The following is a 25504-nucleotide window of genomic DNA, read 5'->3' on the forward strand; positions in this document are numbered from 1 at the left end:
AAATATAGACTAGGTGACAATTTCTAATAGAGAAGTTACTGAAAGAGACTAGGTCTTTTTTAAGAGACATATAATGAGGGTGCCTAGCTGGCTCAGTTGGTAGAGCATGTGACTCTTGATCTCAGGGTTGTGAGTTCAAGCCCCATGTTGGGTATATAGATTATTAAAGAAAAAAGAAAAGACATACAATGTATATTAAACATTTTATTATAAAATTTGTTAATATTAAGAAATTTATTTGAAATCACATTATTCCCTTAATTTTTTCACAGAGGATATTCCATTTACTGTGTAGTTCATTATCTCCTGGACATGTTCTAAGTAACAGATTTGTGAGCATAGTAGTTTCAATTGGGCAAAACTTACTGCCAATAAAACTTGAATTTAATTTGTCACATATTTCCAGTGGCAACCAATGATCAGGTGCTTCAATATTACAGGTTTCAATCCTTCCATTCTTTATGTCTATGAATATTTTAATTTCCAAATGTGACTGTTCATCTAATACATTAAATGAAGTGTTTATACTAAACTTTGGAGTTTTGCCATATATCCACTCCCAGGTTTGTAGTTCTTTGGCTTTGTTATTTATTCCAGGAAACAGGGTCTCATCTGTTGGGTTTATTAGGTTAATATGATTATCAATTTGATGATAAGCAGCATATTCTGCAGCAACAGCATTCATGAGTACTTCACAGGTCAGAGTGGGATCTTTTTCCAAAAGATTTTTTACTATGGAAGGTATGCTAGTAGTGGCATTGCTCCTGATTCCTTGGTAAGGGCTTTTCAGCGAAGATGACAAGAAAGTCCTATTGGTACTACATAATAAAGTGCAGTGGTGATAAGCAGTAGTCCGGCCAATCTTGGAAGCTGTTCCTGAGATTTTAAATTGCCCGTCAAGTAAAATGTCACATCTTTTGGTGGCCTGTACATCCAGCTGGGGTTGGACAGCATTCAGAGCCCTCACAACTAATTTTAGATTCTGCATTCTATCATACTTTTTTTTGGTTGTAAAAAAAGTCAAATTGATATTACCCATATCATGGTAGACAGCTCCCCCTCCACTTCTTCTCCGAGCTAGTTTTATACCTTCTTCTCTCATAAGATTCAGGTTGCATTCCTGCCAAGGATTCTGATGCCGACCTATTACAACAGAGGGAGAATTTCTCCACAAGAAAAGAACTGGCTTGCCTTCTAGATTCATATGGTCATGGATCCAGTCTTCTACAGCCAGATTTTGATAAACATCATTGGAAATTGATTGTAAAATGAACCCACTTTTTACTTGGTTTTTAAAGCCAGATGTTGGGACCTTGAGGTTACAAAGTAACTGGAAGCAGTTCTTCATTGAAAACGGGATCAGCATGCTTTGAAAAATGGAAGACAAACAAATTAATTAGGAAAAAGAAAATCAAATTGCATTTTCTAGCTATTGATTCTTGGTTATTTAATCTAAAATTTTTTAAGTATCCAGTTGTTTTTCTTGTCTTTTAGCTTTATCCTTAGTCTTTAGCAACTCTGTAACAGAGTACTCAATGGAAATAAATGAAGACGAACCTCAGATAATTTCAGTTGAAACAGAACAAGGGCACAGATTTTTCAAGCAAAAAATCTCCAAATTCATATTTAATATGTCTCAAAGCCAAATAGATTATCTTGAATTCACAGGTAAAATATGTTCATTGAGAAAAATGAGAAAATACATATAAGTAAAATGAGCAAAAATAAAAGAATCCATAATACTACCTCCTGGAGATAACCACAATTAAAATTTTGTTTACCCATTTTTTTTTCTGTGCACATGTAACTACACACATCCCTCTCCACCTCCAAATTGGAACCACACTGTCATTTCATTCAATGTTAAATCTATTACATCAGCTTTAATGTGTAATATTCCATTGTCTGATACACTATCGTTTACTACCTAATCAGTCTCTTAGTTTGTAACTTTAGGTTGTTTCTAGTTTTTCAGTATTAGCCCTTACTATACGTTAAAAATGATTCCTATTTGACTTTGAAACTTCATTTATTATCAATATAATTCTTTTATTTAGATCAATATTTAATTAGGATAGACCCCCTGAGGTTAGGGGAAGAGGTAATCAGAGTAGTGGGGTTAAATGGAAAGGCTATGAACAATTTCATTATGCTTGGACACTTTACACATTTTTGTTAGTGGTGCTGATGGCAACAGGCTGAAAATACTAGCTATAATAATCAACTATTTTGATTAGTTATGTTTGTAAAGAAACCATTCTGTTCCAATTCTATTTCTTAGGATGCTCATAATTTTCCTTTAGGTTAAAAGAACTGGGATAAAATGGCTATTAAAGGCCAAAACTGGGATCCCTGGGTGGCGCAGCGGTTTGGCGCCTGCCTTTGGCCCAGGGCGCGATCCTGGAGACCCGGGATCGAATCCCACGTCGGGCTCCTGGTGCATGGAGCCTGCTTCTCCCTCTGCCTGTGTCTCTGCCCCCCTCTCTCTCTCTGTGTGACTATCATAAATAAATTAAAAAAAATTAAAAAAAAAAAAAGATTAAAAAAAAAAAAGGCCAAAATTAGGACAGAATTTTTTGTAGTGAAGTAATGTCCAACAAGCACAAATAAAGAGGCTTCATGTTTTCATCACTCTTGATACATTTTGATAAATTACAGTATAGAAAAGTTAAGCCAATTTATGTTTTCTCTGTCTAGAAAGGTCAGGAGAGGTTTAATAGAGGATACTTATATTGAGTCTTGAAATAATGATGGTGTTTACCAAATTGATGGGAGTAGCATATTCCAGAAGACAGTCATCTAATAGGAAAGCCTGTTTTGGAGACTCTCTCCTCAAGGATGGAGTTATACTATTGGTTTTCTAGCTCCACTGAAACCTATGGCTATGCTGTTCTAGGAAGCCTCTGCAGCCTGCCTGGATTTCTTTCTTTATACTCTGTTCTTGGTTCTGTTTGACTGACTTTGATGTAGTTCTTTATTCATTGAACAAATATTTATGGAGTGCCTACTATGCACAAGATAGCCAGGGAATAGATAAGGGGAAGGAGGCAAATTCATATAATTCTAAGACATTTGCACTTTTTCTAAAAGCAGCTGGGATCTACTGAAGAGTTTAAGCAGACAAGAGTTAAGTCAGCCATTATACAGAACTGCCTCTGTGGGCAGTGTTCAGCATGAATTAAAGAAAAGATAGACTAGGGTCAGGGAGACTGGTTAACAGACTAATGCAGTTGTCCAAGCTGGAGACAATGACGGCCTGAACTAGGGTAGCAGACATTAATGCAAGAGAACTAAGCACATTCAGATCCTGCTAGTAGTGGGGCGGGGAGGGCAACATCAGTGAAAGGAGGTCTCTGATAAAGTCCTGGTGCTGGGATCCAATTCAGATAGGGAAGCAGCCTTGACAGCAAATGGGAACCTCTCCCATTGTGGTCCAAGGGAGAAACAATAAGGAATAGGGGTGGTGGGATCCTGATATATGATGTCTGTGGATCTGGAGATTCTCAAAGACCTTGTGATCTATCCTTCCCTAAGGTTAGGGCTCTGACCCATCTGCCTATGCAGAGTATGGCAGGATACAAAGTGATTAAGATCTTACAGTTTTCCCCCCCTCATTTTATAAATAATTGACATATAACATTGTATTAAAGTACACAACACAATGATCTATGTATATGCTGAAAAATGATTATCACAGTAACTTTAATTAACATCCATCACTTTGGGCTGTCTGGGTGGCTCAGGTCATGATCCCAGGGTTCTGGGATGGAGCCCTGCATCAGGCTCCCTGCTAAGCGGGGAGGCTGCTTCTCTCTCTGCCTCTCCCAGTCTGCCTGCTTGTGCTCTCTCCCTCTCAAATATTTAATTCTTTAAAAAAATAAATCCAAAAACAAACAAAAACCATCCATCACCTCACAGTTACATTTCTTTCCCTTGTGATGAGAATTTTTAAGATCTACTTTCTTAGCAATTTTCAAATATGCAATACAGTATTTTTAATTGCAGTCACTTACAGAACTTAACTATTAATCCTGGCTCTGCCACTTACTAACTGAATAACCTAAGGCAGCTGCTTCAACTGCCTCATTTATAAAATGTTCCTACCTCACAGAATGGTTGAGAGAATTAAATAAGTTAACATTCATAAAGTACTCATGCCTGGCAAACTGAAATGTTCTACATTGTTAACTGTTACAGAGTTCCTATCTTTCCCTCTTTATTCTTCTCATATTTGTCATATGACATGTATTCCCAACAGGAGCTTAAATAGGAAAGTGTACAAATATACCCAACCAAGACACATCAAAGTGCCATTTATCTCGATAAGTTAACAATGAAAGATACTGGCTTTGATCAAAAACGCAAATTATTAGACTTCCAGAATTGATGGGAGTTGGTCTATTAGTGCACAAAATATAAATATCTTCATTCATCCAGGCATTGTGTATGCAGTATGAATGTAATACAGCAAAAGTATAAATTCAACAAATCTTGCATCTATTGCATGACAGGCATTATTCTAGGCACTTAGGATTGATTTATCAATAAGGACTATGTGAAAAAGTAAAGCTAGGTAAGAGGGAATTGGAAATTTAAGTGTGAAAGGAACTATGCTGTGATTCTAAATAGGATTGTCAGGCTAGGCTTTATTTAAAAGGTGACATTTGAGTAAAAACTAAGAGAGCTCAGTGAGTTACGCTAAGCACCTACTATGTGCTAGAAATTGTTCTAGACACATAAACAAAAAAGTCCTTGTGAGGATGTAACATTTCAACTGAGCCCTGAAGAATGAAGAATTGCAAAAAGTGCCAATTTATTAATTTTACAAAGAGAACGGCAGGCTATCAACTGCACGTTCACAGCAGCCTGTCCAAACACTGTGGAGGATACTGATAAGCCAGCATCATAAGTTTGCTTGAATAGAGAACCCGAACAAAAGGACTGAGTTGTAGGATTTCAATATCTGATGGGATGAGCCTTGAAGAAACCACCTACTCAACTTCTGGGCTCTGGAAAGATCCTGTTAAAGCCAGGATACCCTCTCTCTCCTGGAGGAGGCTTGGATCCAGGGGCAGGCGCATCTCTCTTTTATTCAATGCTTCAGTACCAGATGAGACCTCCAGCTGAATGACAGTCTTTCCTTAATTGTCAGGATATAGTCCAGCCTTGACGGCCTGGTGAAATGCTGTGTCTTTAAATCAACTCTGCATGTAACTACTCTCACCTTTTATTTTTTATTTTTATTTTTTTACTCTCACCTTTTAACGACTGATTTTATAGTTCTTCCCCAGAGAACAATCCGCGTTCTAGGGGGGACACTGCTACCACCATTCTGCAATGCCAAGCGTGTTTCTTCAACACAGAAAAGAAAGCAAAAAGAAAATAATAATAACAATCCTACCTATCCTCCTAGGCCCCGCAGCTTAAAAGCACCTAAATTATTCGGCCACAACTCTGACAGTGACTTACCCCGAGTCCCACGACGGCCACGCGCATTTTTTTTTAATTTTTATTTATTTATGATAGTCACACAGAGAGAGAGAGAGAGGGGCAGAGACACAGGCAGAGGGAGAAGCAGGCTCCATGCACCGGGAGCCCGACGTGGGATTCGATCCCGGGTCTCCAGGTTCGCGCCCTGGGCCAAAGGCAGGCGCCAAACCGCTGCACCACCCAGGGATCCCTCAAGCGCATGTTTTATTTCGCCTTCTCGGCTCCCTGTTGGGAACGCACCAGCTGGCACGCAACACCTGTTAGTCTGCCACCCTCCCGTGTTGGGTGGGGCTAAGCCGTACCCTAACCGTGGAGAGACGCCCGCCCACGTGCGGAGCAAACACGGGCTCGGCGGCCTGAGGCGCAGCGCGCGCGGCGCCCGGCCTCGGGGTCCCAGCTCCCCTCGCCCGTCTCGCGGGGCCGCCCGCCTCAGCGTCCCCCCCACCCCCCGCCCCGAGCCCCACCTCCAGCTTCGCCCACCTGCCGCCTCCAGTCGCGTCCAGGGCCGCGCGCGGGATCCGGCGGGGGAAGGCCGCGCGAGGCCCCAAGGCCTGCGGCTGTGCGCGCGCTCAGCCCCGCCCCGCGCCGCCCCGCCCCGCGCCGCCCCGCGCCGCCCCGCCCCGCGCCGCCCCGCGCCGCCCCGCGCCGCCGCGGCCGGCCGGAAGCACCAGAGGAGGCGGGGCCGTGCCGGGGCGGGGGGGCGGGGCGGCGCTCCGGCCTCGCTCTGCGCAGCCGCGGGCCCGCGCTGGGTCTGGCCCTGCCCGCCGACCTCCCGAGGGCCTTTGGGAGCCGCCCGCCCCGCGCCCAGCCGGAGTGGAGGCGGGGACAGTCCTAGCGCCCTCGGTTCAGACGGAGGTCCCCGCGCGCCAGCCCAGAGCTAGCGGTCACCCGAGGCGGCTGTGTCAGGTTGGACGGGGCAGGCACGGAGCGCGGCTAGCGGGAGGGCGCCCGGAAGCCAGAGCAGCGAGCAGCGAGCAGCCAGGCCAGGCCGGAGCGCCAGCAAGCACCTGCTGAACTTGAGACACGGCGCCAGGTCTTTATGTAGCTCCTCACAGTCCAGAGGGCACCCAAGTCCACTTGGAAGCTGAGAAAACTAGAATCAGTGTTAGAAGACAAATTGCATTTAAAGGACTAAGCTGGTATTCCTCGTAGAGAGATGGTAACTGGCAGGAAGGAGTGGGTCAGAAAATACACACTTAGGCCAATACCCATCTGTGATGTCCTTCATTGGCCCTGGCAAGAAAATCCTTGTGGCTCAGCCAAAAGGGGGCAATTCCTCAGGCAAGTCAAAGTTTCAGTTAACTGCTGCGTAATAGACTGCCTCAAATATCAGCGGCTTCAAATGATTTATTTCTAACATTTATACAATGGTTTCGCCTGGGCTTTCTTCAACCAGGGTTGGCTAAGCTGGAGGGTCCAGGATGGTCTTATTCACACCCTTGACAATTGGTGCTTAGGGGCCGCTGGGGCACCTCGGTTTAGGTCTAGCCTTGGAAGAGGCACTGCAGCCACATTCTATTGGCCAAAGCAGCAGCAAAGGCAGGCAAGAGATAAAAGGTGCAATGGGCCCCCACATCTTGATGAGAGGAGCCCAAATAATTTGAATTGAAATTAATTTTCAGTTTCAGTTTCAGAAATGAAACTTTTCAGTTAGAATAGAAACTGGTGAAATGCTTGGAATAAGAAGCAGCCAGTGTTCACAACTTGGTGATGCTGAGCAGGACTCCAAAGTTACAATTAAAAAGCTACAATAGGGCAGCCTGGGTGGCTCAGCGGTTTAGCGCCGCCTTCAGCCCAAGGCATGATCCTGAAGACCTGGGATCGAGTCCCACCTCGGGCTTCCTGCATGGAGCCGGCTTCTCCCTCTGCCTCTCTCTGTTTCTCGAATAAGTAAAATCTTAAAAAAAAAAAAAAAAAGGTTACAATAAAGACACAATGGCTCCTCATGTATCATTACTCTTTTGATTGACATCACCTGAGTTCCTTTCTTGTATTATGCAGATGGAATTAATTCTGTATAGGGTTAGCCCCAGTAGGAATTTTCCTAGTTATTAAAAATAGCCACACAAATCTGTTTCCCTTATGTTTATATTCCATCTTCCTAAATTTCATTTCTCTGAAATCTGAGATGGTAGTTTCTTCCCTCTCATTTTCTACTGAGGTTTTTAAAAAATATTTTATTTATTTATTCATGAGAGACACACACAGAGAGAGGCAGAGACATAAGCAGAGGGAGAAGCAGGTCCCCTGCAGGGAGCCCGATGCAGGACTCGATCCTGGGACCCCTGGATCACGACCTGAGCCAAAGGCACTCAACCTCTAAACCATCCAGGCGCCCCTACTGAGGTGGTTTTCAAGAATCCCACTCCTTCCTTCCTGCTCTGAGACTTCTGTCCTCTGGTTTATTCAACTCTCTCTCTTACTTCACCTTCACCACTGACACTCAGACGTCAACTCTGCCTCATCCTAACAACCATCCAGTGACCTCACTTTTTCCACCTTTCATACCGTCTACTTCCCTCTAAAACATAGCTTCTTTAAGGACTTGCTACACATCCAGTATGTACTTCCTTACTTCCCGCTCATAATCCGCCTACCCCAAAATTCCATTCCACCAGTTGTGCTTTTTGGTGGGCTGGGGACAAAATGGGTCAAGGTGGTCAATGGAATAAACTTCCAGTTTTGTTTTTTTTTTTAATTTATTTATGATAGTCATAGAGAGAGAGAGAGAGAGAGGCAGAGACACAGGCAGAGGAAGAAGCAGGCTCCATACACCGGGAGCCAACGCAGGATTCGATCCGGGGTCTCTAGGATCGTGCCCTGGGCCCAAGGCAGGTGCCAAACCGCTGCCCAGGGTTCCCTAAACTTCCAGTTTTAAGACAGTCCTGGGAGGGCGGCCCTGGTGGCGCAGCGGTTTGGCGCCGCCTGCAGCCTGGAGTGTGATCCTGGAGACCCGGGATGGAGTCCCACATTGGGCTCCCTGCGTGGAGCCTGCATCTCCCTCTGCCTTATCTCTGCCTGTGTGTCTATGAATAAGTAAATAAAAGTTTAAAAAAGAAAAAAGACAGTCCTGGGGACCTAATGTACAGCATGGTATATATACCTAGCAATATTGTATTACATATTTAACTTATTTAAATATATTGAATATTTAATTATATATTTAGAAGGTGCTGAGAGTAGATCTTAAAAGTTCTCATCACAGAAAAAATTTGTAACTGTGTGGTGATGGATGTTAACTTGTGTTATTTTGCAATGTATCCGTATATAAAATCATTATGTTGGGCAGCCCGGGTGGCTCAACAGTTTAGCACGGCCTTCAGCCCGGGGCATGATCCTGGAGACCCGGGATCGAGTCCCCCGTCGGGCTCCCTGCATGGAGCCTGCTTCTCCCTCTGCCTGTGTCTCTGCCTCTCTCTCTCTCTCATGAATAAATAAATAAAATCTTTAAAAAAAAATTGTTGTACATCTGAACCTAATACGTCATGTCAATTATATTTCCATTAAAAATAGAAATAAAGAATAAATGAAATTCTTTAAATCATTAAAGTATTCAGAGCTGATGAAGAATGAGATCAGCTACTTATTCTCAAATGGTTGTGGGGAGAGGGGAAGGCCTTTGTTCTAGCAACTTTTCTGTAAATTTGAGATTGTTTCAAAATAAAAGGAAAATAGTAATATGTAATGACACTGTAATGAAGACTGCTAGTGCTCCAGCCGGACAAGTCCCCTTTATCTTAGTCCATGCATCCATTCTCTAGCTGCTGTGAGTGTAGGAGCTGTCGTGCCCAGAGACACCTGAGTGAGTCATGCCACCTCTCTGCTCCTCTAGCCTCCCTCTTTGGCTTGTAGTGGCAACTAAGGCCTGACTGGTATTGGGTATAGTAGCCGTACCCTTTGCCTCAATGTGAATAATAGGACAACTATGCTGTATGATCCTTCCAGAGCACCCTGTGGATCAGGCCGAAAACTTATCTGAGCTCTCATCCTTAGCTGACTCTTCTTATTTCCTTATCTTGCTTCTTTCACTTGCTTACAAGTTTTTCCTAAAGAGCACACTCTCAAAAGTCATGTGCACCTGAATCCCTCTCAGGCAGCTTCTAGGAAGTCCTAATTAAGACAGTCACACATTAGCTTAATAAAATGAAAGCTTTTATTATTAGCATCCATGACAACACCATTGATGTAAAACCAATGCATGTATAATAGGTTTAGATAACTTATTTTATGGATCTGTTGGATTTAAAATCTCCTAACATCCTTATTTCTGTTGAACTGTATACTTTTTTTAATATGGAGAATTTATTAGAAACAGAAAAAAAAAAGAACAGAACTCTGAAAAGTGCTCACTTTAAGATACCACTCATAGAATTCTCCCAAAACATCTAATTGAGTTGTCCTTATTAAGCTTGTTCCATTGCACCTCTTCCAGGAAGCTCTTTGTGGATTTCCCTTCTGAAGTGTGCTGCTAAAACTATGGCTTAGACTGGATTTGGGGATTACAATTTTCTGTTGCCTTAGCAGCAATGGTTCTTAATGAGGATAATTAATGTTTGCATTTTTTTATTGTCTCAATGACTAGAGTGTGCTACCATATTTGACACCTTGCAGTGCAGGAGGCATCATGCACAATCAAAGATCATCCCAAATTCAGTATCCAACATGACTATCAAAAGTCCCGTTTGACATTCATGAAGATGAAAAACAAGGCTGTAAATATCTGAGCCAAGCCCCTGTTAAAAAGGGCAGTGGGTTGATAAGCTTACTATGACATCTCAGATTGCTAAATCCAATGGACCTTTCCATACTTTCAATTAACACTTCCACCTTAACAACTACTGTGGGCAATCTTGACATTACCTTGTATTAGTTTTCTATCATCTTACTAAGAACTCCTTAGTTCCCCTAGCCAGTTCCCCCCATGCTGACCAGCTCCTAAATGTTAAAGAGTTCATCAGGACTTAGCTCACACTATACATTCACCTTGAGCAATCTCACTCATTCCCAAGGCTTTAAATACCACTTCTGCATACAACTTCAAAATTTCTATTTTTAGTTCCATACATAAAACTGTCTACTTGCCTTGGAAACTGGGTTAGGTGCCAAAACTGTACTCATGAGCTCAGTTTTTTTTTCCCAGGGAACTTCCATGCATAGTCTCTTTAGGAAGAAATCCTTTCTTTTCCTCACTTCTCACTTTCAAACCATCATTCTGTCCTGCTAACCTTCACCTGAACTCTATCCCCTTCTCAAGACCCTGATCATTACCATCATCTTACTTAGACAACTTTGTCACTGCAAAAGCTATAAATGACATGACCTTAGAGAAACCTTCCTAGTTCCAATTAAAAATTAAGTTTATGTGTTACATCTCCTGTCCCTCTGAACATTTTACTTTTTCTCCATGGCACATCATAATTTGTATCTTTTTTTTAACATGATCTTACATTCCTATATATATATATATACATACATATATATATATATATATATGTAAATGTTTTATGTACAATTAGTTCTATCAAATAATCATACCAAGGCCTTCTACTGGTAATCTTCCTCAAGATAGATTCAGGTGAGATTAGGTATTTGCACACTTTGTGGACTAAATACACTTGAGACTTCGTGATTGATTTCAGTTTTGAGGCCATGCACACAATTCAAAATATACACAAACTGGATTAAGGCGATAAAGTGGGCTGAAAGAAAGCACAGGACTTGGATCGAATAAACTGTGTATTTTGCTTGCATTGGAGCCACCATGTGACCAGCAAATGCTTTGTGTGTCTCAGAGCTGTTTTACTGTAGTGTGAGGGGCTTCTGAACGCCTACAGTGATCGTGTGGTGGGTGGACAGACACTGCTGGACACTTCATTGAGGGCTCATTTCTTCTCTGCCTCTTCTATCTTAGGTTCTTGTTTCAGTTTGTAATCAGCGAGGGCAGCCTTGATTGCATCTTCGGCCAGCATAGGGCAGTGCAGTTTCTCACAGAGGGAGGGCAGAGCTCCTTGGCGATGTCGGTGTTCTTGATGGTCAAGGCTTCCTCCACCGTCTTGCCTTTTACCCAGTCAGTGGCTAAGGAGCTGGAGGCAATTTCAGACCCACAGCCAAATGTTTTAAACCTGGCATCCACAATCTTCTCCTTTTCATCCACTTGAATCTGCAATTTCATTAGTCACCACATGCTGGAGCCCCCACCAATCCAGTTCCAACATTTTTTGATGTCTTGTCCAGGGACCCCCATGTTTCTAGGATTTTCATAATGATCAACAACCTTCTTGTGATAGAGCCGAGCCGGAGCCGACAGTTCTCGGGCAGGCAGGTGTGGGCTCCGGAGCAGCAAGGCCGACGCTGCCGGCCTCAGACCACCAGCTCCAGCTGACACCATCTTCCGGGCTTGCGCCTGTGCAGGCCAAGTGCAAGACCCATAATTTGTATCTTATATAATTCTTCTCTACTGTCTGATGTTCTATCTTCCCTGGTAGACAGACAGTAAGCACTATGATGGCAGTGGCTATTTTATTCACCACTGTATCCCCAGCAACAAGCACAGTGCCAGGTTAGGTGAACAAATGAAACATTTGAGGTTTTTTCTCTCACAAAGAATTATGTTCTGTAAATGATAAAAACCATCCTCTTATTGGCTTATGTCCCATTCCACAATTTTATTTAGCTCTAAGCTCAATATTCCCTACAGATATATTTATATTTTTCTTATTTATAAAATATTGCTTCTCTTAAAAGAAGATGCATTTTCCTCCGTTTTTATGAATATTTTGCAAACTACTCACAATTGGGCATTAGAGATAACCAATATTAAAGTACAAGAAAATGTTCAAAACATAAATATAATTACAGGTTACTATAGGTCCAGACACAAAATGGTTTTAATTTTATCTCACAATCCTGGGCCAAAATACTGCTGTCTCCAATGGTAAGACTGGCAAACTAATATATATAAAACAATAACTTTTTTTAATATTAGGCTGTTTTCTTATATTAAATATTGGTAGTATAAAATGGTAGTATCTAGGGCAGCCCTGGTGGCACAGCGGTTTGGCGCCACCTGCAGCCTGGGGTGTGATCCTGGGGACCCGGGATAGAGTCCCATGTCGGGCTCCCTGCATGGAGCCTGCTTCTCCCTCTGCCTGTGTCTCTGCCTCTCAGTATCTCTCTGAATAAAATAAATAAATCTTTAAAAAAAATAAAAAATAAAATAAAATAAAATGGTAGTATTTATAAGATAAACTACTATATTTGGAAATAACTATTTAGTAATCCTGAAATAGATTCAATGTGGAGGGAAAACAGTTTTAAAAGGATGATTTAAAATATGAAATGCTTTTCCAGGTATGTAATTTACTGGCCTTTTGCAGAGTTTACCTGAAGTGATCTTTTACAGAACAGAAATGCAAAAATGCTGGAAGAAAAAGTACCCTAAAGCAGAATCCCAAATTGGAAATATTACAAAATCAGTACATCACACATAGTGTGAAATACAGATGTCAAATTGTTTGGGCACTGTTTTTTTGATCACTTGTTAAAGAAATACATGATTAAAATATTTTGGTACCATTTAAATACTGTTCTTCAAAAATTCTAATTTTTGTGACAAGGATAGAATACCAGAGAATTTTGCTTTGAATTTTGGAAAGCTTTTCCCCCAAAACAACATTTTTGAGTATGTATTTAAAAAGTCCAGTCTAAGGTGATTCATAAATAGTGAAAAATATGCAATTGTCTTTCTTCATGTTGTTAGGTTTTCCTAATAAGGTTAAGTTGTCATTCAACATGTTCTCTTAGTCAAAAGCAAATTCTCATTTCTTTGGCAGTAGGTACAAATATTTCATTCCACATCTGTCATTTCTATTCCATCACTTTCTTTAACATATACCACAGAACCCAAGGTTTTCTCTGAAAGACATCCTGAAATCTCTTTGTTTCTTGTAAAGTTTTCTTGGTTTGTGTCTTCTAATCTTATTTTCTTGGTGTTTTGAAATAACACTGGTTCCAACTTGCTTTTCTCAGTCCGTCGCATCAAATGATCATCCACTTTTGAATCCATACACATAGCAGATACCTGAGTAGCAGGTTTACCAAGGGAAAATCCCATTGGGATGGTTGAATAAATATAGTTTGCAGGTACCTTTGTAAGTAGCAGAAACGTTTCTTCAACTTGATTGCTTGGAAAAGAAATGATAACAAGTGAATACAGTGGGAATTTCAACTAACCTCATGGCAGTGCTTGTTTTCATGAAATATCATGGTGGTGATGCCAAAAACGAAAGTAAAATTGCCTTCCACCTCTCAATGTTTACATTTCCTTTGTGGGAGGGTGTGCAGGTTCTGCAGATTCTCTGAAAGTCGTTTTAAAAAGGAATTTACCAGATTTTATGCTTTATCACCTTTCAGAAAATAACAGAACTTCTCTAATCTGTTATATCATTTTTGCTATCAAAAACTTTTAACAAATTATTAATGGATTAAAGAAATAATTATTGAAGGCCAAACACTCTGCTGGGTGTTTGCCAAAAATAAAAGATGCCCAAACAATTGTAAACATTTGCCCACCTACTAACACACCATCAAAATATACAAAGCAGATAGGGAATTGAAGAGAGAAATAGGTAGTTAGTTCTATAATGATAGTTGGAGACTTCAATACTCCACTTTCAATAGTGGATAGAACTAGATAAAAGATAAGGAAAGAGAGGACTTAACAGATTAAACCAAACAGATTTAACAAACATTTATAAGAACACTCTACTCAACAATAGCATACACATTCTCCTGTGCACTTGGGATATTTTCCAGGACAGACTATATGTTAGGACACAAATTAAGTCTCAATTTCTTTTATAGATTTTTTTTTGAGACACACACCCGTGCACACACATACAGAATGTGCAAGGGGAGGGGCAGGAGGAGAGGGAGAGAGAGAGTCCTCAAGCAGACTCCCCACTGAGTGTGGAGCCCTCTGTGGGGCTTGATCCCAGGACCCTGAGATCATGCCCTAAGCTGAAATCAAGAGCCAGCTGCTTAATCAACTGAGCCACCCAGGCACCCCAAGTCTCAACTGATTTTAAAAGATAGATATCATACAAGGTATCCTCTCTGACTGCAACAGATTGAAGGTAGAAATCACTAACAGAAGTAAAACATGAAAATTTACACATCTGTAGAAATTAGCACACTCTTTAACAACCACTGGACCAGAAGAAATCACAAGGGGAATTAGAAAATACTTAGGGATGAATTTGAACAAAATTACAACATATCAAAACTTATTGGATGCAGCTAAATCGATGCTAAAGGGGGTAATTCATAGCTTATAAACACATTAAAAAAAACAAGACAGATCTTAAAACATCAACCTAACTTTGTAGCTTAAGGAACTAGAAAAAGAATAAAAAACTATACTCATAGCAAAAGGAAGGGAATAATAAAGATTAGAGCAGATGAATAAAAAACAGGAAAACAACAAAACACAATGAAACCAAAGGTGGTTCTTTAAAAGATCAACAAAATTGGCAAAACTTTAACTAGATGGACTAGGGAAAAAAGAGAGAAGATTAAAATTATTAAAATTAGAAATGAAAAGTGGGGCATTACTACTGATTCTACAGAAATAAAAAGAATTATAAGAGAGTGTTCTGAAAAGTTGTATGCCAACAAATTGAATATTCTAGCTGAAATGGACAAATTCCTAGAAACAAAACCTACCAAGACTGTGATGAAGAAACAGAAAATCTGAAAAGACCTACGACTACTAAGGAGATTGAATCGGTAACCAAAAAACTCTTGGCAAAGAAAAGCCCAGGACCAGATGGCATCACTGGCGAATTCTACCAGACATTTAAAGAATTAATACCAAGATTTTTCAAACTTTTCCAAACATTGAAGAGGAGGGAATACTTTCTAACTCATTCTGTGTTACCCTGATATAAAAGCCAGGCAAGGCACTACAAAAAAACAAACCTAGAGACCAACATTCCTAGTGTGCATTAATACAAAAAGTCTCAACAAAATACTAACAAACCCTGACCAAGTGGGTTTATTCCTACAATGCAAGAAAGGCTCAATATATGAAAATTGATCAACATATCACATTACAGAATGAAGAAAAGAATCACACAATCATTTCAATTGCAGAAAAATATTTGATAAAAATTCAACAAACTTTCATGATAAAACCAACAAACCAGAAAAAGAAGGAAAATACCTCAACATAATACATGCCATAATATGAAAAACCCACAGCAAATAGCATACTCAATAGTGAAAGCTTTCCCTTTAAAATCAGGAATAAGGCAAGAATGCCCACTTTCACCACTTCTATATAATATAGTACTAGAAGTTCTAGCCAGAGCAAAACGAAATAAAAGGCACACAAATTGGAAAAGAAGTAAAAGTACTTCTATTCACAGATGATATGATTTTATATGATAGAAAACTCTGAAGACTCCACAAAAAAACTGTTGGAGCTAATAAATGAATTTGGCAAAGTTGTAGGATGCAGTCAGCACACAAAAGTCAGCGGCATTTCTAGCCAAGAATGCTTTATCCAGCAAGGCTGTCATTCAGAATAGAGGATAAAGAGTTTCCAAGACAAAAACAAAACAAACAACTAAGGGAATTTGTGAACACTAAACCAGCTCTGCAAGAAATATTAAAGAGGACCCTTTGAGCAGAGAGAGAGACCAAAAGTAACAAAGACCAAAAGGAACAGAGGCAATTGGCAGGAATAGAAACTTTACAGGTAACACCATGACACTAAATTCATATCTTTCAATAATCACTCTGAATACTAATGAACTGCTCCAATCAAAAGAGATAAACATCAGAATGAGTAAAAGAACAAGACCCATTGACATGCTGACCCCAGAAGATTCATTTTAGACCCAAAGACACCTCCAGTTGGAAAGTGAGGGGATAGAGAACCATTTATTACGCTACTGAACATCAAAAGAAAGCTGGAGTGGCCAGCCATCAGACAAACTAGATTTTAAACCAAAGACTGTAATAAGACATGAAGAGGGACACAAAGAGATCTAACAATTGTAAATATGTAGGCCACAAACTAGGGAGCAACCAAATGTATAAATCAGTCACAAAATTAAACACATTGATAATAATACATAGTAGTAGGGGACTTTAACACCCCACTTAACAGCAATGGACAGATCATCTGAGGACATCAATAAGGAACAAAGGCTTTTAATGACACTGGACCAGATGGACTTAACAGATATACCCAGAACATTTCATCCTAAAGCAGCAGAATACATACTCATTTTGAGTGCACACAGAACTTTCTCCAGAACAAATCATATACTGGGTCACAAATCAGGACTCAAACAGTACAAAAAGACTGAGCTTATACCATGCATATTTTCAGACCACAAATGCTCAATATCACTCGGTTATCAGGGAAATACACATCAAAACCATAATGAGATATCACCTCACACCAGTCAGAATGCTAAAACGAACAATTCAGGAAACAATATATGTTGGTGAGAATGTGGAGAAAGGGGAACCCTTGTGCACTGTTGGTAGGAATGCAAACTGGAACAGCCAATCTGGGAACAGTGTGGAGGTTCCTCAAAAAGTTTAAAATAGAACTACCCTACAACCCAGCACTTGCATTACTAGGTTTTATCCAAAGGATAAAAAAATAGTAATTGTTAAATTTCTGTATGTTTAAAACTGTGTCAAAATGCAAAGTTGAAAAAAAGTTAAAAATAATATACAATTAATCCTTGAACAACACAGGTTTGAACTGCATGCAAATTTTTTTTCAATAAATATGGCATAGTAATGTAAATGTATTTCTTATGATTTTCTTAATAAACTTTTCTCTAGCTTACTTATAAGAATACAGGAGAGAATATATATATATAACAAACAAAATATGAGTTTTTTTGTATTATTGGCAAGGCTTCCAGTCAGCAGTAGGCTATTAGTAATTCAGTTTTTGGGGAATTGATAGATATATGCAGATTTTTGACTGCATGGGCAGGGAGTTGGTGCCCCTAGCCTCTGCACTGTTGAAGGTTCAACAATAGTAACAAAACTCTGCAAAGCAAAGTACTGAATTTGTAATCAATAGTGGTAAAATAATGGTAACATATAGAGTTCTCAACTAGCAAGTTAAATTTCAGTTTAATAGAGGAACCAAATACAATAGGGTAGATTTGGCCCTTTGAGTCTCACCTTGTCTGGAATATTGAGGACATGAAGGGAGAACAAGTGTATTTAGAGCCTTTTGGGCCTAGCATTTGGGTTGCCATTCAAGAAGAAATCTTGAATGCATAAGGAAGAATAAAGTTCCATTAGAAATTAATTAAATATGGACATACACAACAGACAGACTTGCCTTACCATTAAGATATGCTACAAAGTCAAAGTAAAAACAAAAAACAATAAACAATAGTTTAGCACAGGTGCAGGAATAAATAAAGGACCAAGATAACATGACAGAGTTCTAATATGGACCTAGTTATGTGCCAGAAGTTTACTTATGGTAAAAGCACCATACAACAAAAGGGATAGAACAGATGAACTTAAGTAGGATAGTACTGTGAATGCTGGCTCATGATGTGGATGAAAATAAAGCAGGATCCCTATCTTACACACAAAAGTGGGCTCCAAATGCAGTAAAGACCCAAATGTGAGTCACAGAACTATAAATGCAATTTTTAAAATGTAGGACAATATATTTGTCAACTTGGGTGGAAAAAGATTTCTTGAAGAAAACAGATGGACCAGAGTACCCACAATTAAGAAATTTACTGAATAAAGAAACTATAAACAAAGTTAAAATGATGGAGAATGGAGGATGTGCGATACAAAGCGGACAAGGGATTTACAATAGAATATAAAAATAACTACAAATCAACAAGAAAAAAGGAAATCCAATAGAAAAATGGCAAAGGATATAAAAATATAATTCACAGATTGGAGAATCTCAAATAGATAGTGAGTACATAAAGAGATGTTCAAACTTACTAAGAATCACAGAAATGCAAGTTTACTACCATCAGAATGGTACACTAGAAAGGTGGAAACATGGAAAATGAAGGAGAATAGAGGGTGATGGGAAATCTTGTGCACTGCTGGTGGAATAATTCTTAGCTCCTATTTCATATTCCATATCCCATCCTCCAATGAATTCTGCTTCTGTTTCCATTCTTGCCCAACCCTTCCCATTGCATGTTCTTCAAACTGTATCTGGCATGAGCCTTTTAAACATAAGTCAGATCTCATCAATCCTCTGCTCACCACTCTGCTCTAGGTACTTTCCATGTCAGAGTGAAAGTTAAATTCTCTATATATTGAGTCTCCAATGGTAGGCAGAATAAGGGTATCCAAAGATGTCCACATCGTAATTCCCAGAACCTGTGAATATGTTACATGGCAGGGGAAATCAAGGATGCAGATGAGTAATGGTTGCCAGTCAACTGATTTTGAGGTGGGAAGATTATCCTGGACTCATCACTGATTATCAGTGTAATCACAAAGGTCTTCATAAGTGAAAGAGAGAATGATGCAGTGTGGGAAGGACCTGACTGGCCATTGCTGGCTCTGAAGATAGGACACCATGAGCCAAACAAAGCAGGCATCCTGCAGAAGCTGGAAAAACAAGAAAATGGGTTCTTCCTGAGAGCCTTCAGAAGGAATACACCCCAGCTGACATCCTGATTTTACTCCAGTGAGATCCATCTTGGACTTTTAACCTCTTAGAACTATAAGATATTAAATTTATGTTGCATAAAGCCACCAAGTTTCTGGTAAATTGTTACAGCAGCAATAGGAGACTAATACAACAGCTAACATTGTGTCATCTAAGCTCCTATCTCTCTCACTCATTCTACCCCATGACCTCATTGCTGTTCCTAAGCATATGCTATGCCAACCCCTCTTCTGCTTTAGGGCTCATGCATTTACAGTTCCCTCAGCCTGAAGCAATTTTTAAATTACAAGTCACTAGGGATCCCTGGGTGGCGCAGCGGTTTGGCGCCTGCCTTTGGCCCAGGGTGCGATCCTGGAGACCCGGGATCGAATCCCACGTCGGGCTCCCGGGGCATGGAGCCCTCTTCTCCCTCTGCCTATGTCTCTGCCTCTCTCTCTGTGTGTGACTATCATAAATAAATTTTAAAAAAATTAAAAAAAATAAATTACAAGTCACTATTAAAAAACAGACAAAACACATGGTTTTTAGGTAATGGGCAAAAGGCAGTGAAGGAGAATGGAAATAAACAAGGTGAGCCCTATAAGCGCTGCTTGGAAATTTTAGGCTGCCACATGAGGATGGGGAACTCAAAATATGTCTGGTTATTTCAGTGAGTGGAGAAGACAGGCGTTCAGAGCCTGCAGAAGCCAAGTCACTAGAACTTGTAGAGAGAGGTTCAGTAAGGGAAAGAGCTCCAGAGATCTGCAGAGGATTCCCCACAATTCTTTGGCTGAATACTAATCAGAAAACACATGCTTAAGGAAAACTACTGAGGCCTGGGAAAGAACCCACCAAAGAGGAAAAGGCCAAATAGTTTGTAGAGCTTCCACAGAGCCAAGAATAGAGTTCCCACAGCCCGAGTATAAAGAACTCCAACACAGGACACTAAACAGAGTCTCCAGAAAGGTACTGGCCTCAGAAAAGGGCCAGATTAGCCCTAAAGAGTATTTTGGACCTAATAAAGCTTAAAAGCAAGGTTCTAAAGTAGCGCTGTCCAACAGAACTTTCCTCAATGATAAAAATATTCTCTATTGTCCACTATATTAGCCACTAGCCACATGTGGCTTAAGATTTTGAAATGTACATAGCGCACATGAACTAAATTTTGTTTTATCTAATTTTATTAATATAAATTTAAAAATGCCACATGTAGTTAATGGTTATTACTTTTGAAAGGGCAGCTCTAAAGGATACAACTGTTTCCAAGTAACATTGCTATACCTCAAAACAAAGCCTAAATATATTTAAAGAAAACAAAAACCTCCAGCACCCAACAATATAAAATCTGCAATGTCTGGCAGCCAATAAAATTAACCAGGCATGAAAACAAGAAGAAAAATATGACCCAAAAGCAGAAGGAAAAGAAAATTAGTTAATAGAAACAAACCCAGAAATGACACAGGTGATATAATTAGCAAACAAGGACTTTAATAGCTATTTTAAATATCTTACAGATTTTCAAGGTAGAGCAAAGCATGAGCATGATGAGATTAGAAATGGAAGATATTAAAGAGATCTAAACTTCCAGAGATGAAAAAACAATCCTGACATTAAAAAAAAAAAAAAAAAATACTGGAGATGGGATTAGCGCCGCCAAAGGAAAGAAGAGTGAATTTGAAGATGTATCAAAAGATATATTAAAATGAACAGAGTACCAATTAGCTGTGGAACAACATCAAGCAACTTAACATATGTTCAATTGGGGCCCCAATTTTTTTCTTAGGGAACAAAGGAGGTATAGGAAAAAAGAAGATGAAATAGGGGCTTTCGGGCAGCCTGGGTGGCTCAGCAGTTTAGCACCACCTTCAGCCCAGGGCCTGATCCTGGAGACCCGGATCAAGTCCCACGTTGGGCTCCCTGCATGGGGCCTGCTTCTCCCTCTGCCTGTGTCTCTGCCTCTTTCTCTGTGTCTCTCATGAATAAATCAATAAGATCTTAAAAAAAAAATTGGGGCTTTCATAGTGAAGCTTGTAAAATGAAGGGGAACTAAGGGAATAGAAAACACACACCTTAGAATTACACAGCAGTGTCTGTCACAGGGAAGAGAGCACAGGTACTATAAAAGGATTAGTTGGGGCAGGAGGGAGCACTTACCACTCTTTGGATTTCCATAGAGGGAAGAAAATGTTCAATTTCTTGGGTTGGGGGATGAAGTCAACAGTCCTTGATAGGGAAAGAAAGGAAAATCTTCATGCCCTGGTTTGACCTTAAAATGTCCTTTTCCTTACAGGGTTTGCAAATAGTCTTCAGTAACATCTAGAGGTGCACGTAAATGCTTAAGCTTTTCTTATTTTTTCCCTAGGGGAAGTAATTTCCTACTTTCCATATTAGTAATCTCCTTCTTTCTCCTGAATCTTTAACTCTGAGAGTTTTGAGGTTCATACATCTTTTATTCACAATCTTAGTATCTGGAGACGAAATGAGATTACATAATGTTCTTCCTAAAATAATTTTTTAGGATGGTCTTTGAGAGTTCATGCTTCATTTTTCTTAATGAAAAAATTTTTTTAAAAATATCTTATTTATTTGAGAGAGCAAGAGAGGATGGGATGGGGGAGGGCAGAAGGAGAGGGAGAAGCAGGCTCCTCCTGAGCAGGATCCCAGGACCCTGAGATCATGACCTGAGCAAAAGGCAAATGCTTAACCAACTGAGCCACCCAGGTGCCCTTAATTTCAAAATTTTTAAAACTTTAAATTAAAAACACACACAACATGGGGCTTAAACTCACGACCCCAAAAGCAAGTCACATGCTCTACTAGCCAGGCACTCCAGTTCATGTTTCTTTGTAACTTATTTTATCAGGCATAATTATATTTCAGAAATATAGTTATGGCATCTCTGACTTCAGAGGAAATATAATTATGGCACCTCTGACTTCCTTGTTTAAAAGAACACAGACACTCAGATTATTTAGTGACTAGCTATACTTAGCTGAAAGTATATAATAGCTGAAAATAAATGCTACAAACTAGAAGATGTAACAACATAAATAATGAAGAAATCGGAGATGGGGAAAAATAACGGCACTCATAATTAAACGTACTTTTACGAAGAAATTTGTTCTAACGTGTATTTATGACTGCCAATAACATACTGTGGAGGGAGAGAGAAATGAGTACTCACCTGGCAAAAACAGGAATTGCTAATCTCTTCAAATGTGAAATTACTTTTGAAATACAGAGGTGCAAACTTTATCAAGATCATCAGAGAACAGCTATAAAAATCTAGTTAACTATTTCACCTGTAGGAAAAGATACGGCGATAAAGCCATTAGAATTTAGAAGCCTTTGGGTTAGGACAGATTAATATTAAGAAATGTTAAAAATAGGATTTCTTTTCAAGCCGGGCTCCCAAAATTTGGCAGAGGAATGCAATCCTCATTCTTTTTCACTAAAAAGCTCATTCCTCTACTTTTAGGTAAGGCGATGGATTTTAACATAGTTGGATGGCCGATAATGTTACACTTGGTTAAATTAAAAGAGTGTTCCAAAACTGAAGCCTCCTGCTCGGGAGAAGACAAATGCAGATGGTGTTAAACAGGCAAACGATCGATACAATATTAAATATCAAGTGAGATAGTATACCCTTTCCCCTTTTGTTAACCATCACCAGTTTTTCTGGAAAGAGGTCTTTGGGGGAACTGGCACGTGGAGAAGAACACCGGTCAGGGATCTGCGCCTTTTCATTACGAGTTGTGCCACCTCCCGATTCAGCCATGGCTGACTGGTGCAGGGCTGACCGGGTCGTGGGTCATGGCTCCCCCGGCTGCAGGCGCTTACCCGGACAGAACTGCTCTCTCCGGAGAGGCTGCAGCAGCAGGACCCGACCTAGGAGACTCCCCGAAAACCGGCTCCTGGTTACGGCAGGAGAGCTCAGCAACCTTCCAGCGCCCAAAAGGGAGTAACGAGTTCACTGAACGTGGGTCCAGAACGACACCGTATCCCGAGGGGGAAAAAATGCCACAAAACTGCAACAGCAAAGCAACAGGTGTTCCAAGAGCGGAGGGAAGAAGGCAGGCGGAGATACAGCCCTGCGCATGCGCGTTCCATCCAGGTGCGGCAGCCACAGGCGGGGAGTAAGAATTAAGCTGTGGAGAAGCGGCCAGCGGCTGGTTACTAGGAGACGGGACGCTCGGGTGGGACGTCTAGGCCCTGCGTGGTCGTACGCCTGCGCGGCGCGGATGGACCAGGAAGAGGCGTCTGCTCCGCGCCCTGTACGGTGGGCAGGTGGACATACGCGTCGCTACGTGCGTGGCTGCGCACGCACGGCTGTAGTCCCCGCGAGAGAGAGAGGCGAGCCAGGTACGCGTGCGCACGGGAACTGGGGGCGCGCGCGACGGAAGCGGAGCCAAGGCGCCGGGGAGGTGGAGGACGAGCCCCCCTCAGGTACGGAGCGTGAGGGCGGGGCCGACGGCGGCGCCGACCGGCGCTAACCGCCCCCGCCTCCTTCCCCCCGGGTCCCGCCTTCCTCTGCCTCCGCCGGGGCGGAGCCAGGCCGCAATAGGGGTGGGAAGGGAGGGGAAAGGGGCGGAGGATGGAGACGGGGAGGGGCCTGGATCCCTGGCACCGGCGGTGGCCCGCCAGTCGTCGCGATGAGCTCCGGGGAGGATGTCGGGCGGAGGAGCCCGGGGAGGGACTCGGAGCTCCAGGTAGAGGCAGCAGGGTTGCGCCGGGTTGGGGTAAAGCAGCCCCTGGGTCGGAAGGCCCCGCATCCGGGCGCGTGTGACGGGGATTAGAGGCCGTGGGTGACCTCCGAAGCGGGAGTTCGCTGCCTGACTGGCTGCGAGGGACGGCAGCGGGCAGAGCTGTGGTCCAGGGAAGCCCACCGGGAGCAAACTTTGCCCCTGTTGTCGTTTCTTGGGCGCTTCGGGTTGAGCCCAGTTCCTATGGTGACCGCTTCGCTTCCTGCCGCAGCTCTCCGCCTGGTTGTTGGGGACACTGTTCTGTTTAGAAACGCTTGGACTGGAGGTGAGGAATTTGGAAGTCAGAGATTTGGGAGTTCAACCTGCTATTCCCGACTCCCAGCCTCTCACTTCTAAGCCTCTTGATAGACTTTGGGAGGTGAAGGGCCGAGATTACGTAGGTATTTGCATGAAAGTCTCTTGTAATTTTCGGTAGAGATTATACACAGGAAAGGCAGAGTAAACTGGGTTTTGTTTGAAAAAAAATATTTGAGATTAAAGTTGAATAACTGCGGCGATTATGGACCGGACATCTAATTACACAAAGGAATACATTGTTATTGTTTGTTTGTTTTTTAAAATAAAGTCAAGGATGGAGGCTTCAAGAAAAATGTGCTTAGGTAATATACCCCGTGTTTTCCTTCTTACACTACAGGGCCTTATATCGCAGGATATTCGTTGTTTTAAGTTTCCTCTACTGGTTTTCAGCATTTAAACTACACTTTTCTTTTTAACCTATAAGAAAATAAGATAATAATTGGTTTACGACTAGAAGAAACCAGGTTAGAAACCAGAAACTAGAAACATAAATGGAAAGTGTCACATCCAAATCTGCCTTCAGGATAAAACTGATTCTTGTTTGTATCTTAATTGCTCAAGGGACTAAACCATTCAATTTTAATTAATGAGAAGTAACTAGGAAGGCGTTATTAATGAAATATTTACTGTAAAATAAACTTTGGTGTGATTTAATGGCAGCTTCCAAAATATACTTTATTTTGTTGACTTGGAAAAAAGAAATCACTGCTTACAGTCCGGCATATAATCAGATGTAGAGATTCTGTTGGCTCTTTTCCTGTCTTCTTTTTAAGTTGCTTAGATCAGTTTTAGAGTAATTTGCTTTTAGAGTATTCCATATACAGAGGCAAGTAGAGCAGGTGTTACTATTCATTTTTTTCCTCATCACATGCTCTCTCTTCTCCCCAGATGTAGCCACCATCCTTACTTCTTATGATAACCAACCACTACCTTGCTTTTCTTTAGAGTTTCACTATCTTTGTATAGGAACCCGCATATTCTAGTTTGGCTTGTTTTTGAACTTTATATAAATGGAATTGTAGTAACTATTCCTTTTCAGTTTGCTTTTTTACTCAATGTGAGTTTTTTTTTTTTTTTTAAGATTTTTTATTTATTTATTCATGACAGAGAGAGAGAGAGAGAGAGAGAGAGGCAGAGGGAGATGCAGGCTCCATGCAGGGAGCCCGATTTGGGACTCGATCCCAGGTCTCCAGGATCACACCCTGGGCTGAAGGCGGCGCTAAACCGCTGGGCCACCAGGGCTTCCCTCAATGTGAGGTTTTTAAGTTTTATCCTTGTT

The 25504-nt window shown here is 41.1% G+C and overlaps 3 protein-coding genes, 1 non-coding gene and 1 pseudogene across 15 annotated transcripts in view; 2 read left to right on the top strand and 3 right to left on the bottom strand.

The window, feature by feature from the left end:
* Positions 1 to 81: 81 nt before the first annotated feature.
* TRNAK-CUU (transfer RNA lysine (anticodon CUU)) lies at positions 82 to 154 on the top strand. The gene has a single exon. It is a non-coding gene; the product is annotated as a tRNA-Lys (tRNA).
* A 35-nt stretch (positions 155 to 189) lies between these two features.
* LIPT1 (lipoyltransferase 1) lies at positions 190 to 23138 on the bottom strand. Of its 6 annotated transcripts, none has more exons than XM_072768007.1 (3): positions 22350 to 22415; positions 21320 to 21388; positions 190 to 1367 (listed from the first exon to the last, which is right to left on the bottom strand). In XM_072768007.1, exon 3 carries the CDS (start codon positions 1364 to 1366, stop codon positions 245 to 247), a length of 1122 nt encoding a protein of 373 aa, XP_072624108.1. In that variant the 5' UTR covers position 1367; positions 21320 to 21388; positions 22350 to 22415; the 3' UTR covers positions 190 to 244. The 6 variants fall into 6 exon arrangements, with proteins under 6 accessions (XP_072624108.1, XP_072624110.1, XP_072624111.1 ...); XM_072768009.1 differs by lacking the exons at positions 21320 to 21388; positions 22350 to 22415 and adding exons at positions 5259 to 5352; positions 5971 to 6053; XM_072768010.1 differs by lacking the exons at positions 21320 to 21388; positions 22350 to 22415 and adding an exon at positions 23006 to 23138.
* On the bottom strand, positions 9626 to 11878 carry LOC140600087 (iron-sulfur cluster assembly enzyme ISCU pseudogene; annotated as a pseudogene).
* C11H2orf15 (chromosome 11 C2orf15 homolog) lies at positions 9626 to 23138 on the bottom strand. Of its 4 annotated transcripts, none has more exons than XM_072768034.1 (3): positions 23006 to 23138; positions 21320 to 21388; positions 9626 to 13673 (listed from the first exon to the last, which is right to left on the bottom strand). In XM_072768034.1, exon 3 carries the CDS (start codon positions 13601 to 13603, stop codon positions 13337 to 13339), a length of 267 nt encoding a protein of 88 aa, XP_072624135.1. In that variant the 5' UTR covers positions 13604 to 13673; positions 21320 to 21388; positions 23006 to 23138; the 3' UTR covers positions 9626 to 13336. The 4 variants fall into 4 exon arrangements, with proteins under 4 accessions (XP_072624135.1, XP_072624132.1, XP_072624134.1 ...); XM_072768031.1 differs by lacking the exon at positions 23006 to 23138 and adding an exon at positions 22350 to 22414; XM_072768033.1 differs by lacking the exon at positions 21320 to 21388.
* A 255-nt stretch (positions 23139 to 23393) lies between these two features.
* The window catches only part of TSGA10 (testis specific 10), a 179647-nt gene continuing 177536 nt past the window's right edge, over positions 23394 to 25504 (top strand). For 2 of the 4 annotated variants that reach the window (XM_072768003.1, XM_072768001.1), the window contains exon 1: positions 23461 to 23611. Coding sequence is in view for 1 of the 4 variants with exons in the window: in XM_072768000.1 (XP_072624101.1) it covers positions 23818 to 23874 (57 nt within the window). In the remaining 3 variants the exon portion in view is untranslated. Of the gene's footprint in view, positions 23612 to 23749; positions 23875 to 25504 lie in introns of those variants that run through there. The other 2 variants (XM_072768002.1, XM_072768000.1) reach the window with 2 other exon arrangements.

The sequence above is a fragment of the Canis lupus genome, chromosome 11, assembly GCF_048164855.1.
Source record: "Canis lupus baileyi chromosome 11, mCanLup2.hap1, whole genome shotgun sequence".
Classification (NCBI taxonomy): domain Eukaryota; kingdom Metazoa; phylum Chordata; class Mammalia; order Carnivora; family Canidae; genus Canis; species Canis lupus.

Coding starts and splice junctions, on each gene's coding strand:
- LIPT1 (XM_072768010.1), bottom strand. CDS start 1,366: ATGCTGATCCCGTTTTCAATGAAGAACTGCTTCCAGTTACTTTGTAAC.
- C11H2orf15 (XM_072768033.1), bottom strand. CDS start 13,603: ATGGGATTTTCCCTTGGTAAACCTGCTACTCAGGTATCTGCTATGTGT.